Source organism: Ochlerotatus camptorhynchus, unplaced genomic scaffold, assembly GCF_037179485.1.
Source record: "Ochlerotatus camptorhynchus isolate MF236.1 unplaced genomic scaffold, CSIRO-AGI_Acam_v1.1 ptg000306l, whole genome shotgun sequence".
Classification (NCBI taxonomy): Eukaryota; Metazoa; Arthropoda; class Insecta; order Diptera; family Culicidae; genus Ochlerotatus; species Ochlerotatus camptorhynchus.
This window is the reverse complement of record NW_027040794.1, coordinates 998,674-1,018,603: the sequence shown is the minus strand read 5'-3', so window position 1 is coordinate 1,018,603 and position 19,930 is coordinate 998,674. Positions and strand designations below refer to the sequence as shown.

General features: G+C 39.6%; 1 protein-coding gene across 2 annotated transcripts in view; it reads left to right on the top strand.

Moving 5' to 3' along the window:
- LOC135707255 (sodium/potassium-transporting ATPase subunit beta-2-like) overlaps positions 1-19,930 on the top strand; it is an 85,389-nt gene that overhangs the window by 28,990 nt on the left and 36,469 nt on the right. Inside the window, exons 1-2 of one of the 2 annotated variants that reach the window (XM_065229049.1) lie at positions 4,286-4,560; positions 4,629-5,059. The exons of the other annotated variant lie outside the window; for it this stretch is intronic. Coding sequence (XP_065085121.1) covers positions 4,906-5,059 — 154 coding nt within the window. The 5' untranslated portion in view covers positions 4,286-4,560; positions 4,629-4,905. Of the gene's footprint in view, positions 1-4,285; positions 4,561-4,628; positions 5,060-19,930 lie in introns of those variants that run through there. 2 annotated transcript variants of the gene reach the window in all.

The following is a 19,930-nucleotide window of genomic DNA, read 5'->3' as shown; positions in this document are numbered from 1 at the left end:
CAATTCAGTTTTTTAAACCTGCATGTCAGTATAACAATTGAACCCAGCTGAAGTCTGATATGTTGAGGCGTGGAGTGACGTAACAAAACTAGGGAGTGAAGCGTACAATAAACTTTGCTGCACACAGCATTGACTTGAGCATTCCAGTTGAGGTTGTAATCCATTACAACACCAAGATTTTATTGAGTCAGAATACATAATGATATCACCACCCACTTTAACTAATGGGATATCCTGAATACCAGTTCGTTTTGATCTAAAAATAATAGTTTGTGTATTTGCCCTGTTCAACATAAGACCATTAGTTTCACACCATTTTAAGATATTTTCTATATCACTATTTAATAATGATATACACACTTAGAAATGACTAATTTCACACATGACGGAATTCGTCTTTGACATAAAAGATGAGACGTAAACAAACATATCATGTAAAATTAAGTGCTCCGAGACTGAAAAGTTCGTTGCTCGACCAAAAGGACGTTTGATTGAACTATATTTCGCGTCTGTTATGACTCAAATTTATGTCAAAATTGACGCTCGTATATGTCACTCTCAGAGCACCTAAATTTACATGATTTTTTCTAAGTGTGTAGTTTCAGAAATATTATTAAATTTGCCAGAGATGTACAGTTGACAGTCATCTGCATATAAGTGAAATTTACAATTTAATAAAACGTTGGGCATATCATTGATGAACATAGAAAAAAGTAGGGGTCCCAGGATGGATCCCTGAGGAACCCTTTTCAGAACATACACGTAATTGGATTGCATGTTAATAAATTCAACATGCTGTGATCGGCCAGCCAAGTATGATTCCATTAAATTCACTGAGGAATGACCAATTTTAAAACAACTAGCGCGTTCATTGCAGTGTTTCCGATGATCAATTGAATCAAAAGTTTAGCTGAAATCTAAGAGCGCCATCACGGTTAACATTTTCTTATCAAGAGCATTTCTTAAATCATCTTCAATTTTTATATGAGCTGTAATCGTGCTGCAGTTCTTACGATAACCAGATTGTAAAGAACATAGCAGATTATGATTATTAAGATATTCGTTTAGTTGTTTGGATAGAATTGATTCAAAAAATTTCGACAGAGCACAAAGTATGCTAATAGGTTGATAATCGATAATCGATAATCGATAATCTTAGCCACTTTCCATGAACATGAAAATCCTGAAGTGGTTATACAATAATTAAATAAGTCTGTGATGTAAGGTAGAGTGACACGTAAAGACACTTTCAAAATATTTAGAGGAATGAGATCAGTACCCACAGAATCACATGAAGCAGACGCAAACTCTTCCAAAATATCGTTACTAGTAATACCTCTGAATAAAAAAATAGCAGAAAGTTCATCAACTTGCTCAGTTTCTATAAACGATGATGGGGCAAAATGTGAAACAAAATAATAATTCAATGAATCAGCAGTAACATCACCACCACCAACATTCATATTTGAACCTTTTAACCCGAGTCGCTTAATATTATTCCAAAGTTTTTTAGCAGGAAGAAATGTACTAAGTTGGAAAGCAAAATATTTAAGTTTAGTGTTTTTAACCGTACGGTTAGTTATGTTGCGTAGCTTATCAAAATTGTGCCATTTTTTAGGATTTTTTTTTATCGCGTTTCCAACGATTTTTGAACATCCTGTGGACATGTTGGTTAAGCCATGGAGTTGAAGGGTCTTTTACCAGTTTTATGGTTAAAGGCGCATAACGGTTCATGTGGGACAATAGTGCATAATTCAGGTAATTCAATTGGTCATTTACATCACAATAAGAATAGATAGCATCCATATTAAATTCTTGTAAATCCCGTATAAAGGAATCGTGGTTAATGTTATTGTAATCGCGATGAAAATAGGGTTCGGGTGTAGTTTTTGAGTTTTTGAATTTATAGTCAATACATATTAAATCGTGGTCACTAATACCGCCAACAGAAGGCTGGTAGGTATTATTTATATTGGATGTACAATTTCCTGCAATAAAATCAATAAGAGACGGGGTGCTTCAGGGTAGATGGCGTGTAGGTGACGGAATTCACATATAAAATATTTACGTTAAAATCACCCATTAAGGCACAACATTAGGTCCAGTAGCCAGTGTTTCTTAGATGTATTCAAAAACCGTTTTCATTTTGTTCAGGTTTACATCGAGTGGTTTGTAAACAATTCTGAGAACCGAATATTTTTCTTCAAGTAGGAAGCAACGCCATTTCCGGTCGGATCGTATTATTCTATAACCCCGCAGTTCAACGGATTTGTTGGTGACAGAAGGTTTGAGCCATGTTTCAACTAAACCCAAAACATTCCATTCTGACTGTTCGAACAGTAGTCTATAATTGTCTACGTAACTACAGAGGCTGCGAGCATTATGCAAAGCAAGCTTCATAAAGTTTATCGAAAGTTTTGAAATTATAGTTTTGATATCCCCATAGTTTAAATGGTGTAGTTTTACGGTCAGTTCAAAAATTGAATCAACAGGAAATGGAATAGTAGAACTAGGAAAATGGCAAGAGTTAATAGGTACATCGGTATTCATTACTTTCATGCAGGGTTACTTCAACTCACTTGCTATAAAAAAATGTTTTTCGGAATAATGAAATCATGAGATGGTATAATGATAATTAGTACTTGTAAGTAACACGAAGAGGTCGTGAAGTATATGTTTGACACATAATATCTGTCAATATTGCTGTCAGAGGGTCACAATCAGCGATTTTACGACTCGTGAGCGCTCACTCTGAGTGAACGCTCACGAATCATAAGATCGCTGATTGTGACGCTCTAAAAGCGAAATTGACAGGTTTTATTAGTCAAACACATACTTTTCATTCTCTTCTTGTTACTTACAAGCACAACATATCATTATATTATCTAATGATTGCATAATTCCGAAAAATATTTTTTTATAGCAAGTGAGTCGAAGCAACCCTGCTTTCATGGCGGTTTGGTGGAGATCTGGACTTTGTCGTTTTTTGGACAGAATTCCCTAACTTCTACTCCCTCTGGCAAGTAGAAAGCGTCACCGACGATAGAAGCCAAATCGTCAGATACGGAGAGCTTGAACGATACGAATGCACATTCTACGATGTTTTTGTTGCGGAGCACTAATCATAGACGGATATAATTATATCCATGCAGCATAAAAACACATGAATTACACATATTTTTTTGTTATTTCCCTCTGACAAAAGTAAAAATTAGCATTGGTCTTATTGCAAAATTAAGAATTGGAAAACCAACCCACAACTATCGACGTTATAGTTATTATGGTGGCACAAATCACATGCTGACGATTCAAATTTCGCCATAAAATTCATTCCTTCATTCCATGCTACCACGCCATGAACCCGTCCATGGTCCCTACTCTAATTCCGCACACAACCGCGCAAAACTCACAACAATGCAAAACTTCCTCCCTCCACGTTTCGTCCACGCCCGTTCTTCTTCCACAATTCTGCGCATAGATCTGTATGTATTTGTATGCACCTCACGCTGCCGTTGAAATTCCATCGTTATTACCTGCGGAAAACCCCCAACGATATGCACAGTGCCCAGCAAGCAACCTGTCGCTTAGGTCAGTTTTGCCTCTCAGCCGATTTCCAATGGTACACATGCGTAGCACGAATACCATAAAAATGAATTGAACTTGTACCCAGGGCCCTGAAACCAGCTACGACGACTATGAACATTCCCTGGTTGCCTCGTCTGTGTGTGATGAACGTTACTTATAACCGACGCGTTTGTAACGAAAAGAAAGCGTAATGTAGCTGAAAGCGTATGGGAGGAAAACTGGTTTTACAACTAAGACTGTATTGCGGTATCGATTAGGGTGATCAGAAACGCTACATGCACCCTAAAGTATAGAAATATAGTGGCGTTGCATGGAAAAGGTATGAAATGGATAATTTCTTCGTAAGATTCCTTGTAATGGCCGCCATGATGGCTGATATGCCCTATCACTTCATGATTTCAAGAGCACAAATCTCGGACACAGTTTTGACAGCGCTCATGAAATTCGAACTCGCTGTTTGCTAAACTGCAGCAAACATGAAGTTTCACTTTCATCGTTGTATGTTTTGTGGGAGCTTATATTTGTGCTCTTGAAATTTCGAAGTGACAGTGAGATCAATCGGATACAAGATTTTCACGGCGATTCACCTTAAACCTCTCAGATATGGAAACCCTACCGCTGGATTCACTTGTATGGGTGGCCCCATGGTGGATAAAGTGTGAAGAACAAAAAACTGCTTTCGGGCTGAACGATCGTTGAAGCATCAACAATATACACAGTTCCTTCACGATCGAAGACCTGTTTGGACGGTTTCGCGAATTGGAAACTCCCTTCGAGAGACGGAATCTATCTTTAATTTGAACTTAGATTTTGTCCCTCTCGCTTTTTATATATAAAGTCCCCATCCTTTTTCCGCCGTATTTTTTTCTCGCATTCGAAGAGATATACACGACTTTTGTCGGTCGTTATATTTTTCTCATTGCTACCGTTTTACACTCGCGCGCCACCGAACAAAAATTTCGAATATCGTGAATCGTGAGTTTTTTTGATTGTGAAATCTAAATTTGTCCCCGGTATTATATAAAAATTTAATTTAATTTAAGTGCAAGATCGTCCGCGACCACGGTGCTCGTGTGGCTGGCTCATTAGAACTCCTAAGTTTGCAGCAGCAGCACAAGGGAATAGAGTTGTTCGTGGCCTTCGAGACCCCGTGTGTGTGCTATGCTGCGGGGATAGAGTTGAAGCCCTTCGACGAGCCTAACAGCGTAACCTACGGCGTATATGCGTTCGTGTTGAGAACAGGGTTGATTGGAAGATTCTCTTTCGGTTGCAACTTGTTTGTTGAATAAAAAGAAAAAAGCGAAAAAAACGTGCATCGAAATGTCCAAACCAAAGTCTCCGACAACCCACCTGAGCCCGGAGGCCGAACAAGAAGCCTTCTTCGTGAGAAGCAAACCAGATCCGATTCCGTTCAGCAAGTTCCTGTTCAATTCCAATGAAGGAACCGTCCTCGGCCGTACGGCCATGTCATGGGGTAAGCGTTTTTTTAACATCTATAAACTGTGTGTTACTGGTGAATCGTGCCTAGATGTTTGTTCACTACAGAAGCAATGTATTAGCGGGTGAATCACTTGTTCTGCTCTCTAGAATCTGAGACGATAACTGGGAGGGGGTGAAGAGAACAAAGACAAAATAATATCTGTGGTGCATCAATTTAGAATCTGAGTTCGGGATTTTAACTGGAAATGATGAGTATTCAGTTTTTGGTTCAACATTTTCCCGACTAGTACGTTGCAACTGGATTTATTTCAACTTAGTATTCTTTAACCAGCTTCATAGTGGTTCACTGAGCCTTTACCGTTTTTAAATTCAGGTATAGAGTGACACAATATATCAGGAAAATCGAGGAGGATTCCATGAATAGTTCTATGGTAAATTCAGAACTGTTACAACAAGCGCAAATTTCGCTGATTGCGCGATTTTTGTGTGTTTGTCTCGGATTTGAACTTTCAATCGTTCAGTTTTACCAAGTTTTACATTATTGATATCAAAATATTTGAAGTATCATTACCAATACAGATACTTTCTTTTTAAACTTTTATATTGGAATTGATATCTAGAAAAACTGTATTTAAATGAAATACAATATTGCAATTGAAATCTGCAAAATGCGTGGCGATGCTACAATCAAGCTCACTTCAGGGCAACGGGACAGGCATGCTATGTCACAGCATCGACACACATTTTAACATAACGTTATGTCAAAGTAAACCAAACTGCTGTTGAAAACTTTTAACAAATCAGTAAGTTTCAGAACAAAAAAAAACCAACTCAAATCTTGCCGTCAATATTATTGATGTATCTCTGTTGTTTATCAATCAATATTATTTGAAATTATCGTGGTTTCTTGTGCTTTCGTCATCTTCTATTATTTATTAAATTACTAGGTTAAAACAAAGTTTAAGAAACAGTTGAGCTGGTTCTCTACTCATCTAGCAAAATAAAATAATCCTGAGTTTTGCAAGTTATTTTTTCAGAACTGTTCGGATTAGACAACTGCCTTTTTATAAACATGAAAATTGTTTATAAGAAGGCAGTTTTCTAATTGCGTTCAAGGATATATTATTTTGGTAAAACAAATTTATTTCCACACACGTTTTTCAATCAGAACAATCAAAGGTTGAAGTTTACATTTACTTAAGTTTAGGATCTCATGATCTATTGGAAGTTTGGAACTCTAAGTCCAAGACCAAGAAACTTTTTAAAGTTTCAAAATCCCACATATTTGAAGATGCTAATTTCAAATAACAGACTAAAGTGGTAATTTTTTACTATAGATGAGAAAATGAAAGTATAGAGTTGATAGTTCCGTTATGCAGATTATGCACGAGTACGGATTTCCGGATAAACTGACGCGATTGGTCAAGGCGACGATGGATCGAGTGATGTGCATTGTTCGAGTATCGGGGACACTCTCGAGTCCCATTGAATCTCGAAGGGGGTTACGCCAAGGTGATGGACTTTCGGGTCTGCTATTCAACATCGCGTTGAAAAGTGTAATCAGAAGAGCTGGGATAGACACGAGTGGCACGATCTTCAGGAAGTCCATCCAGCTACTTGGCTTCGCCGATGACATTGACATTATGGCACGGAACTTTGAGATGATGGCGGAAACGTACATCAGACTGAAAACTGAAGCTAGGCGGATTGGACTTGCCATCAACGCATCAAAGACAAAATACATGAAAGGAAGAGGTTCTAGGGAAGACAATGTTAGCCTCCCACCCCGAGTTCAGATTGCCGGTGACGAAATCAAGGTGGTCGATGAGTTCGTGTATTTGGGCTCACTGATGACCGCCGAAAATGATACCAGCAGAGAAATTCAAAGACGCATTATGGCAGGGAATCGTGCCTCCTTTGGACTCCGGAGGACGCTCCGGTCGAACAAAATTCGTCGCCGCACGAAGTTGGCTGTCTACAAGACGCTAATTAGACCGGTGGTCCTCTACGGCCACGAGACCTGGACTATGTTCGTGGAGGACCAACGCGCCCTTGGTGTTTTCGAACGGAAGGTGTTGCGATCATCTACGGTGGAGTGGAGATGGATGACGGAACGTGGAGGAGGTGAATGAACCACGAATTGCACTAGCTGCTGGGAGAACCATCCATCGTCCACATAGCAAAAATTGAGCGACTACGGAGGGCAGTGAAAATCGTTCTAGAAAGCGACTCAACAGGAACAAGAAGAAGAGGCGTGCAGCGGGCAAGGTGGATCGACCAAATAGAAGGTGACCTGCGGACCCTTCGCAGACTACGATCGAATTGAGTGGAGACGACTTATTCGGATAGCAATGGACAACAAGCCCTTAGCCTGATTGGTACGGTAAAGTATGATAGTTCCGTTAGAGTACGGCAGTGTGAAAATTGTATATAGAGAGTACAAAGCGACCCGTGTCCCCTCGAGATAGTCAAGTCGACGATGACAGGAATACATACCGTAGTAGACGTAACAATAGCTGCAATTTCCAAAATCTACGACTGGATGGCTTCCTTCAGATAACAACTTGAGTGCGGCACAATCGATAGATCTGTTTCAAACACATCGTCGGTACTTGATCATCTCTTTTTGCCAGTGGTGGCAGAGGGGAGGGGGATACCCCTCACCATCCCTCTCCAACGGGGGAGTTTGGTAAAGAGAGAAGATCAAACCGATTTGTACCTTACTAAAAAGTTGTCCTTGCTCGCTTTCTACGCTCTATATACAATTTTCACACTGCCGTACTCTAACGGAATTATCAACTCTATACTTTCATCTCCTGATCTATCGTATAAAAATTACCACTATAGTCTGTTATTTTAAATTAGCATCTTCAGCTATATTTTTGCTAGTTTTGGAACTTGAAAACTTCTCACGTTACCCATTATTCTCCCTAGTTTCCCTTCTATGTGCAGAATATTAAATTTTAAATAAAACACCCTGAACCTTGAAGATTTGCCAGGATCATATAATTTTCTACGCATGAAATTAAAAAAAAAAATAAGCCTCAGAATTTCGATTTTTCTCAAACCTTGAATTTTGATCATTTTTCTGTGTCCAGGATCTTGAAATGTTAAATAGAATAATTGAATTCTCTAGAAAACTTTGTGAACAATCTCTGAATTCACTCTGTACTGCTCATCACATTATCATTAATTCTAACAATTCCCGAAAAATTCTTCTGAAAAAAATTGCTTGTAGTTCTTCTCAGCATGCACTTAGTATTCTCCTGAAATTCCCGTGGAAATTCCTTTTTAATTCCACGCACAATTTCCTATTAATTTTTTGAAGTGCTCATAATTTCCTTGAAATTCTCTTGAATTTTCTAAAAAAAAAATATCACCGGAATATCCTTGAAATACTCCTCAGAAATTTTACTGAAAATGTTGTTGAAACCAGGGTGCCTTCCATTCATTTTGACTATACAACTGGATAATAAGATGATAATATCTGTATGTGCAACAAGTTGCACTAATTTTGGATGTAATTTCAGATCATACGATCAAAACTACAGACGATAAAAAAAATCGGAAAAAAAAATTCCGGAAAAATGTAGACATTACATTGAAATTTCAAGCATATTCAAGCAAACTTTTTTCAAAATCTGTCGTCATTTCTAAGAAAATCGGCTATAAACTTTTGCAATGAAAATTGTTTCTTATAAATTTGAAATTCGTCACAATTTCGAGTAAAATACTATAGCTTATAAAAAAAGGAAAACTTTCATAAATGTGATAACATTTGAACTGGCATTTATCACAACTAATAACGAAATTGGTCACAACTGTAAACAATGTTTGCCCATTCTTCAATAAAATGTTCAGAATTTTTAAAAGGAATTGACAAGAAACATTTAACAACATTCAACGAAATTTTTCTCCAAGATCGACGGAAAACAAATCAAGGAGAATAATGAGCATTGCTCTTTGTCAGAAACTGATGGCTTTCCTGTGGGTACCTGAAACATTTTCGGATGTCGCCAGTAGACGATGCAAAATTTGAAATTTTTGCTCCACAGTGCTCAAATAGTTTCAAAACGGGTCCTGATTAGCTTCCCTAAATTTGAACTCATTTGGTAAGAAACTGACTTGGCACACACCATTACTGTGAGAAAACCTATCTTATTGTTCATTGTCTTCTAGTCTTTTTCCATATTGCACTATTGAAAAGTTCTATAACGATTATTATGGTAAATTGTCCCAGCTACAACTTTGTAGACGACCGGACCATATCTTTAAATTCTCAAGGTGTCACAGGATAAGTTTAGGTTCTAGTCAGAAACTGTCCACTTCCCTGAAGGCACACAATGACTAGCATTGATCTTGTTTTTGAATATGCTCATATGATATCAGGTGACGCATGACTTCCCAGGGGGATGTTTCCAATGTAATCCTGAGCATTTCGTATAACTGCCGTTGAACTTTTATTTGAATTGTTTAGTGATTTGATGTGTTGCATTAAAAGTGTTGGTACAACGGCGCCGGTGGTGTAGTGGTAAGCGTGATTACCTCTCACCCCAGCAGGCCTGGGTTCAATCCCAGTCGGCGCCGCCGGGATGTTCTGAGGCATAACATCTCTGATCACGCCTTCCTTCGGATGGGAAGTAAAGCCGTTGGTCCCCGGTTGAGTTGATGGGTCGATAGGTAGAGTCCAGGTGTGGGAGCTGCCTTCCTGGCACGTCGGTAGCATTGGTGCTCAGCACGGAAAACAAGATCGACGGAAAAAACAAACCGAGGAAAAAAAAAGTGTTGGTCTAAGTCAGATACTGGCCTCTCCTATGGAGGCAACCGGAACATGTCCGGATGTGACTTATGCACCCAATGATCCAGTTGTTGTATGTTTATGTGATCTGATGTGTCCCATGAATTTATTAGGCTCAGACCTAGCTACCTACTAAACGGATTTAGTGACATTATGTTTCGTATCTCCGAGAAAAGTGTTTTAATACATCTTTCTTAATTGCTTCTCCTTGATAGATATGCGTATTTCGTCTACCAAGAACAGACTATTTCTGTCCGTTCGTCCAGAAGCATCCATGAACTTTGTACATTGCAATCAAAATATGCGTACCTAACGACGATATCAGATTTAAGTGATGGAAAAAAATGGTAATTACTTACATGTTCATAGACAAAAAAAACTTAACATCTCCACTATAATTTTCAAATTTGTTTTGAACGGAGACATTCCATCTCTTTGAATGACGACATAATGTCTCAATAGCCCCTTTTTTATCAACTTTATTTTCGCACGTCGTTGTCAATAAACGGCATTCAGCTATCCAAGCATGCAAATGATTCGTGAAAAATGATATGATCCTCTCAATTGCTTGTAGCTACACGAATCCTGTGGAATCAGCTGTATATCGTAGTGAACTCGATGGTACTAATTATTAGACGATAGTCCGATCGCCGAATAACAAGCTCTCTCCGCGCGGCTTAATGTCGGTCGTATTTATGATTCAGTATATTGATGTTACCATTTAGTAAGGCCGTTATTTACCGATTATCATCGGATCGCACCGTACGTTGCTTGAACAACGAATCCGAAAGTGGGCTTATTTTTGTGAGTGACTGTTGTTGATCATTTTCACTATAGCAACTGCTCGTCATTCTTGCCATGCTGACTACCTGTTGAATTGGCACACATTTTTCAAAGGATTTTCTCGTCTGGCGGGTGTTATTGAAGCGGGCTGTGAACCTTGGTTCGGTTTACTTTTCTTTCTTTTGTTTTGCAATACTACTACCTATGCCATGCCGGTTCTATGTATCTAATGCATGCAGCTAGGTAGCTGGACAAGTGAATTCCTTGCACCAATTCAAGTGCGGCCATCGATCGAAGATAATTAGTTGATTTGTATTGAATATTTTGGCAGTGGATTCCGGATCGATCGGTGTTGCTGGTGGGACAATGAGAAATGCGGAAATGTAAATTGTTTCTCTGGGAAGTGAGACACCGGAACGGCTTTCATGGGCTTGTGATAATCTAGATTTAATGCATGCATGGACATAATGGAAATTTGATTAGTTTATTTTCGGATTAACGGGGTGTTCGTATTGGAATGGATTATTATTGTCCGGCAAAATAAAACTAAATTTAAACATTTTCTGGGAAACTAATCGTGTAGGTGGCGTCACAAACCTCAGTGTTCTTGCTCTTCTCTAGTTATATCACACGGGCCATAATTGTAGTGTTTTAGTATAGCTTGCCATTACTGGCACACCTCTCATGTACATACAAGTAATAAATTCTGTTATGGGACATTTTTTCAATCCACTGTATTTTTCATAGATGATTTTTTCTTTTGATTTGTTTTAAAACAAGCCTGGTTGGAATTTACGGTCACTTTCAGCCCTGGCTCATCCCACCTTACTTTAATAACCCATCCTTAGCTTGAGAAGATGAAGCACATTGCATTAGACTGGCCCACAAAAATAAAAGTTCTAATTTTCCACTGGCCACCCTCTAGATTTGTGCCTTTAGGTGAGAAAAGCATTATTCCAAAATTTCAGCTCATTTTGTTCTAAGATTAGCTGGCGCTTTTAGTTTGAATTTTGTATGAGAAATTTGGATAAAATACAAGAAAAAATAACACTTCTATACGCTATCGATTATAAAAAGTTTCCTTATTTTATTCAGATTTTCAAAACATGTAGTTCAAACAATAAGTAACAACTTTGCTGAAAATTGCATCATGAGTCCAGTTAGTTTTATTGAGACACTCGCTTTTGAATGTATTTTGTGGCAAAATACGAGCAGAATGCACATTAATATCTCCATAATACTTGAATCGTGATTCTATCTTCAGCAAAGTTGTTGCTTAAAGTTTAAGCTATGTGTGCTGAAATTCTGAGCTTCATAGAGTTTGCAAAAACCAGTTCTATGCACGAAATATTGAAGTTCTGTTATTTCTTCATACATTTCGACCAAATCCCCAAGTGAATTTTAAATCATAATCGCCAGCTCGTGTTACATCCGAATGTGCTTAAATTCTCAGAGAGATGTTTTCTCACCTAATGGCACAAATCAAGGGGTTGGACCGGTGAAAAAAAATATAAAAAAATCCCCCATGTAAATGTGGGCCAGCCTAATCTGCACATAAAAGAGAATGATTTCATTTAACTGTGCTTTCACTAAAATCGTCTTGCAGTAACCAGCAATTGACTGCTCTCATTTAATATTTTCCAAACAACCTGTAGCGATTAGTTCCCTTTGCAGAACCAGAACGTCCAGAACTAATCAGAAAGGGAAACATTCTACAATTAGCACATTTGATAAACGATAGTGCAAACAAAACGTACGCCAATGGTTTCAAATTCTCCTCCGAGCACCATAGGGGAAAAATGTTAAAGACGGACACACCGCGACTAGTTTGGAAAAATTATTTGCATCCGGCCCGCGGGTTGGTCTCGTTCATCTTTGTCAGACGAACAGTTCTACGCCAAATAACAAATTGGAAAAACTCAAACTTCTCCGATTTTCATGAAACTTTGGATAATTGTTTGTTACGGGCAATGATTCAAATTTTGACATTTTGGACCATGTAAAGTTATCAATATGGAACCTTTGAAATTTATTTTTTTTAGGACGGATTTAGCTATCATTTAATGGTTGTTGCGTACAATTCGGTTCAGTAATTGCCGAAAAACATGACTTAGTTCCCAAAATCCGTGTTTTTCGGATATTATTCCGGCCATATTTCCGCACTATGGAACTTTCCATTTGGTAGATGTTGCGTCCGATCGGCTGTAGTATTCGCCGATAAACACACATCAACAATTGTTTCGCTCCCAAAATCCGTGTCTTTTGTATCTTGTTTCATCCATATATCCAGAACCAGATGACCGATTTCAAAAATATTATCGCTTTATGAAACTTTTCATTTATCTTCTTTATCTGGTTGTTGATTCCAATTAGGTTCAATGGTTTCAGAGAAACACGTCTTAACAAATGTGTAGTCAATCACACATTTTCTGATCTCTTCGAGCTGAGTCAATTGGTATATGACACTCAGCACTCTGGACCTCGGATTGAAAGTCGGTTTTTCAAGCGGTATGTTTACCCTTAGGTTAAAAAGTATTCGATGCAAATGATTATCTTGACAGTTTTTTCCCGAAAGTAGTTAGCGTCCATCTTCCTTAAAGTGTCCGTCTTTACCGCCTTTCCCCTACTGCATACAGCGCACCGTGTAAAGTGCCGACTCAAATTTTCGTCAGCGGAATAGTTATTTCAAGCACGAAGCAATGAAGAAAAGGTGAAATTTCCCCCTACCACTGTCGTTGTTCACTGCCATGTAAACATGCGACCGACGGTTCCTTCACTAACACATCAACTTTTAAACTAAGAAAATAAAATATGCAAGGGACGGTCACTTTAGTTGGTCAGCGTTGTTCCGCTTCACGTTCCAGCCAGTCTGGGGGTTGTAACGACGGCGACGACGACGACACGCCTGGGTCGGGTGTGGTCCTCTGTCATCGGTCAGCTCGTGACGACGGTCGCGGAATACAAACCGCCTGCCGCTGGGTTTCGGTTTGTGAAAAATGCTTCAACTTCGATGAATGGGTTTCGGTATTCATACACATGCAGCCAACCAGCTGGATGGCAAAACTTACCCACCAAACTCAATTACCGACCAATAACGTCGTTAAACTTGCTTGCGGCTTGATTGTAGCAGCACATCGACGAGGGTAGACCTTGGCGAAGGTCGTACAAAACCAATCCGACCAGACCCGGCCAGGCAGTATATTGCATAAATTAAATTTCAATCGAGTTCGAGCGGCTGAATGAACTACTTAGCGTATGGTTGTACAACGTTAAAACACTACTTGTGCGGTGCCCCGCTCCTCCGCGGCTTGAACTCGGTTGTATTAAAAACAGTGAACGACGTTGACCGCGGAAATCTTCACCCGCCTGTTTTATGAGTATCACGTCAGAACGGACTCCGTCTAAGGCAATTAAGTTCCAATGATCATGACTCAAATGATGCAGCAGCAAAGGGTTGCCAATTTGTCTGAGTGCTTGTATGTAAGTGAATTCTATTCTAGACGGCTATTCATATGCAAATATTTTCCGACATGACACACAACGCAGCACAAAAGGGCTGGGGTGACGAGTTTTATGTAAAACTCGAAAAAGAATATTGCCGACCGAATACAGAAAACTTTTCCTAACTGAATTATCAAGGTCCCTTTTATTTCGCAAGCATCGCCCTCATTTGACTCGATATTTTCCTAAACTCGGGACCTCGATGTGTTTTGAATCTTTTCTCTATCATCTATGCCAGTTTCACTATTTTCATTATCAATGATTTTTTATAAAGGGTGTCCACGATGAAATTGCCACACTATGAAATTGCTCTAACTTTTTAACCGTTGGGTAGAATTTAATGAAAATTTGGGTGGATTTAGTTCATAGTGCATTATTTACATCCTGCAAGTTTTAAAGTCCTGTGATCAAAACTCGCGGAAATGGAGTCGAAAGAACAGCTCGTGCGTGATAAAATCTTGCGCATTTATCACGAGAACAAGGATCTCTCGCATCGTTCCATCGCTAAAACGTTGGGAATCGCGAATTCCACGGTGTCGCGAGTGATTAAGCGGTTCGAGGAACGGTTGACCACCGATCGGAAGCCCAGAAGTGAAGGAAAAAGTATTCCGTACAACACCAAAAATCACAACCGCGTAGTTGGGGCCTTCAACCGAAATCCGAACGCCTCCGTTAGGGATGTGGCTAAGAAGCTGCACCTAAGCCGAAGTTTTGTCCAGAAGGCCAAAACTAAGGCTGGGCTTCGAACGTTCAAGGTACAAAAGGCCCCTAATCGCGACGAAAAGCAGAACAAGTCCGCCAAAACCCGTGCCAGGAAGTTGTACCTCAACATGCTGACGAAAGTTGAATGCTGCATCATGGAAGGCCGAAACATATGTGAAGGCCGACTTCAAACAGATCCCCGGCAACCTGTTTTTCACGGCCAAGGATAAGTTCAGCGTTCCGGAGCATGTCCGCACTCAGAAGATGTCCAAATTTGCGAAGAAATTCCTGGTTTGGCAAGCCATCTGCACGTGCGGGAAGCGGAGTGCACCTTTCGTGACCCAGGACACGATGAACGGACAGGTGTACATAAAAGAGTGCCTCCAGAAGCGGCTGCTTCCTCTCCTGAAGGCCCACAACGTCCCAACAATCTTCTGGCCGGATTTGGCCTCATGCCACTACTCCAAGGACGTGCTGAAGTGGTATGCGGACAATAAGGTCAATTTCGTGCCGAAAATGTTCAACCCTCCCAATACTCCGGAGCTCCGCCCCATCGAGAAGTACTGGGCAATTATGAAGCAGCACCTTCTTAAACGACCTAAGGTAGTGAAGACAGTCGAGGAACTGAAGAAAGTATGGGTTTACATGCAAAAAACGGTTGATTCACAGGTTGTGCAGAATCTTATGGCCGGGGTTAAGGCCAAGGTGCGGGCATTTGCGTATGGACTGTAAATAAAATACGAGTAAAATGGTAAAATGAAGTTTAATAGTTATTTCTCAATCCCTGAAAATTTGATGGCAATCGGATGAAAACTCGAATTTTGCGAATCAATTTTGTGTGTGGCAATTTCATCGTGGACACCCTTTAAACCCTTTACAAATTACATAGCAACGAAACCTATGGTACGAGATGTCCACGTTTAATCCATTTATTGAATTCTAAAGCATCTGAATCATCTTGCCCCTTAAATGCCGCACAGTGGACTGTGCGAGGGGTGCGACACATCTCGATTTTAAATGGTCGAAAAATCTCACACTAGCGAATCAATCTACGAAAAATCTTTTTTCATCTCTTGTATCTAGACCCATCTACTCGTATCGCTCTCCACCTTTTTGCAGTAAATCTTCAAAATCATAATCAATCGTGTTTCTATCTACTAAGCGCGAGTGCATATCATAACAGCAAAGAAAAAAAATTCCTGCATCTTAGATAGAGTCGCCCCCCTCGGGACTGTGCCATTTTGATATGTGTTGGGCATTTATAATGTGTAACATATATCAAAAAGACTAGAAAATTATGAAGGTATATCCATCATTTTCCAGGATACTTTCATGGATTGATAGTGTTGGTGTAAGATTAGATTAGAATTAGTTTTGATAAACGCGTTGCAATAATATTGAAATAATCGAGAGAAGTCATTGTCTACAAATGCTGTTACGCCCTAATTCCAGCTCTATCTAGATGTCATGAAACAACACAGGCTTTTAAAATATTAAATTAATCCATTTATCCAAAAATATTCTTATGTAAAAATTAGCAATAAACCTGAACAAACCACACACCACCAATAATAGATTTTAAATCAAATTTGTCAACACTGCACCAGATGCGTCTGGCACTTTCAACTCCCGTCGCTCTCCACCACCCCAAGGGTTAAAGCGTTGCCATGTTGATTAATTAATTCAATTGCCCTCCATACCATCCTCATCGGTCACTGATTGGCTATAAAACTAGCATCGCTACAACCCGTACTCATATCAATCTGACATAACCTAGAATCCCCCTGCGCTCGGGGCCAGCTGCAATATATCCATCAAAATAACTTACCCAAACCCAAACAATTGATAATCCAACAAGTGGGTGCGGTTATGACGAATTGGTCTAGCGTTAAGATCACAAACCGATCGGTTCACGAATACCTGTGTCGACGCCAACGCCACACACCACAGCTGAATACAAAATGCTGAGAGAAACAAAAACAACCACATGCTGGAGAAACGCTGATGGTCAAAAGCGTGGCAAACACACATTCGTAGCATTATGCGACAACACGCGGTCTTCAAAGCATGTGTGCGACAACGACGATGTGTTTGCATAGGAACAGCAATTTGTAAACATAGCTGGTCCACACAAGGCAGGGAACCCCCTTTAAAGTTTTCACTCCATGATGCAACACATATTAATTACACGAATCCCCCGAATACCGCGGTGGGTGGTACAGTCTGCCCACCGCTATTTCTCGACTGTCCTTCATCAGATTGAGCTAATTTTCTCTAGGTAACTAGTATATGATTGGCACTAATTACACACAGAAAATCGGCTCGATTAGTAGGACTGCCGAGAAATTGCGGTGAGTGGACTGCACCAACCCCCGCACTATTCGGGAGATTCCTGTACTATACATATAGTGATGTTTGCAGCAATTGTTTTAGTAGTTGGATGAAGAGCTTTATTCCAGGTCGGCCACCATGGCAACTCAACCACCGGTTGATTCATTTTCTAATAGCGATCGCGTGCGAGTTCACTTGTAAATGGTGTTGGTGGAACTTGGATGAATTTTTGACATGCAATGTTGAGTTGCAAGAATCTGTTCACTTGAATGTAACCTGAAGAATTGCAATTGCATGCTTTCGGATGTTCTGAAAACGAAATTGAAAAACTGAAATCTTCCCCTCATAACCTTTAACAAAAGACATAAAGACGATAGGCATAAAGTCTGTGAGCTCGGATGATAGTTAAACATTTTATATTGGAAACTATACAGGGGAGGACAGCCCAAAATGCAGCAAGAGGTAGAACGCCTCCTTAACTAGTACTTCAAAATCTATTCCTCATCAAACTGTTACCATCAGAGAATAAGCCTTGTTAGCTAGCAATGCAGCATAAAAATCTTTAAATTTAATTATTTAACCCACTTGAAAACATAAACAGTATTTTTCCCGGTGATGCATATTACACTGCCTGGTACACTAAATGAAATTTCCATTACAACTGTGCTTATTAAAATCAAAATCAGGTTTACCGATGTTCCAGTTTAAACTGGATTCTTGAGGCCCAAATGCAACAAGAACTAAAGTGGAAAAGCCCGATCTAAGTAAGCCTACCTGTCGGCTATAAGCCGCTTGATAGCATTACAAACTCGCATCAGACATTGGTTCCGGTTCCTTTATGACATGGAGTCATTCGGCTTAGCAATTGAGTAGTTCTAAGTAGCAAACTATTTTGATTTTAGAACATTTAAATGCTGCACGATCTTGGCAAAAATAAGTTTCACTGAGATCTCAGCAAAAGTGATATTTGATTGCTGAGTCTCGGTTAGTGCTTAGTTGAATGTCAGCAAGCAAATAAAATGTTTGCTGAGATCTCAGTAAAACCTTTTTTGCCGAGATTTGCACAGCCGAGCTCGGTAGAAAAAACTAAGTGTGTACCATAATCAAATATGATATTACAACTTGATCCGTGGCATTCGGCCAACCGGCATTCGGCCAACCGGCATTCGACCAAACGATATTCGGTCAAATGGCCGGAAACCGATCAAAATATGCTACGTTATCTATGGATGGTTCCTAATTGCTATTTGTATTGCCCAATCCAGATGACGCATTTTTCTGAAAAAAAAAAATTAAGAACAGAGTATTTTTATATTGTTTGGTAAAAAATTGTAAACCCATTGCGCTGATGCAAATTATAATTTCATTTTATTTCACCCCAATATTAAATATTAATAGTACATTTAAAGTGTGTTTAGATGTTTATGTCAGAATGAGCCGAAATTTTAAAGTGAAATTTCTGACCAACTGCACAATATTTTTATACATAATACTCGTCAAAAAAGTGGCGTTAATTGGTTTGGTTCCATGAGTTAATAGGAACAATGATGGAAGGATTCCCTTGCATAAGCGCTGATTTCAATTTTGAAACTGCACATTGATCTCATTACTATTACTAGAGATAAAGCACCTCTCAAACATTCATAAAAATAACATATTTACGTTATGGACTAAACAATCTTCACTGAAAATTTAAAGTAATTTTGTTTAATAGCTGAATAATTACAGCTGTTTATGTGTGTGTCATTTTTATCGAATACACCCTTTAGTTGTTTTATTTTCGAAGGTTACCTTGATTTTCAGCTAATCCAAGTGCCAAAGAAATTATTTGTATCAGCACTGCTTACTAGTGGGTCAGTGGTGTAGTGGTAAGCGTGATTGCCTCCCCCTCAAAGGGCCTGAGTTCAATCCCAGTCGGCGCCGCCGGGATTTTCTGAGGCATAAAAGCCGTTGGTCCCCGGTCCATGAGTTGATGAATCGATAGGTAGGGTCCAGGTGTGGGAGTTGCCTTCCTGGCGTCGGTAGCATTGGTATTCAGTACGGAATACAAGATCGACGGAAAAAAACAAATCAAACATTAAACATGACAACGGCTTTGCGGTCCATTTAAATATGACGTCCACTCTTGAATGGACGAGTAGGTCCTAGAATGTGTGATAGCATGTGTAATGCGTGTAAAACTCCCTTAATATTGCAAAATTCATTTAATACGCCACTTTAAGCCAACAACTACCAGAATGTTCGAGGACTACGGACCAAAGTAGATTCGTTCTTTTTGTCCGCTAGCGAGTGCGATTATGATGTCATTGTATTGACAGAGACATGGCTCGATGACCGTTTATACAGTGCTCAACTGTTCGGAAATGCTTTTTCGGTTTATCGCACAGAACGTAATGCCTCCAACAGTGCAAAAACCCGTGGTGGAGGTGTCCTAATCGCTGTTTCATCTCGTTGGAACAGTTATATCGATCCGACACCTGATGCTCTAGAACAGCTGTGGGTTAGAATCACTACGCCCAGTCGAGTTATTAGTGTAGGTGTGATTTATTTACCTCCTGACCGCCGCAACGATGTCAATGGTATTCAGGACCATGTGAACTCCATCGGTGCTAATGTTTCCAAAATGGAATTCAATGACTATGCTCTGCAGCTCGGAGATTATAACCAGCCTTTGCTCCGGTGGAGTAAGTCGTACGATAGGTCTTTCCAGGTTGAGCCTCAATCGGTTCTATCGGCTGCTAGTTCAACGCTTATCGACGGTTTCGCTTTACATGGTCTCACGCACATCAA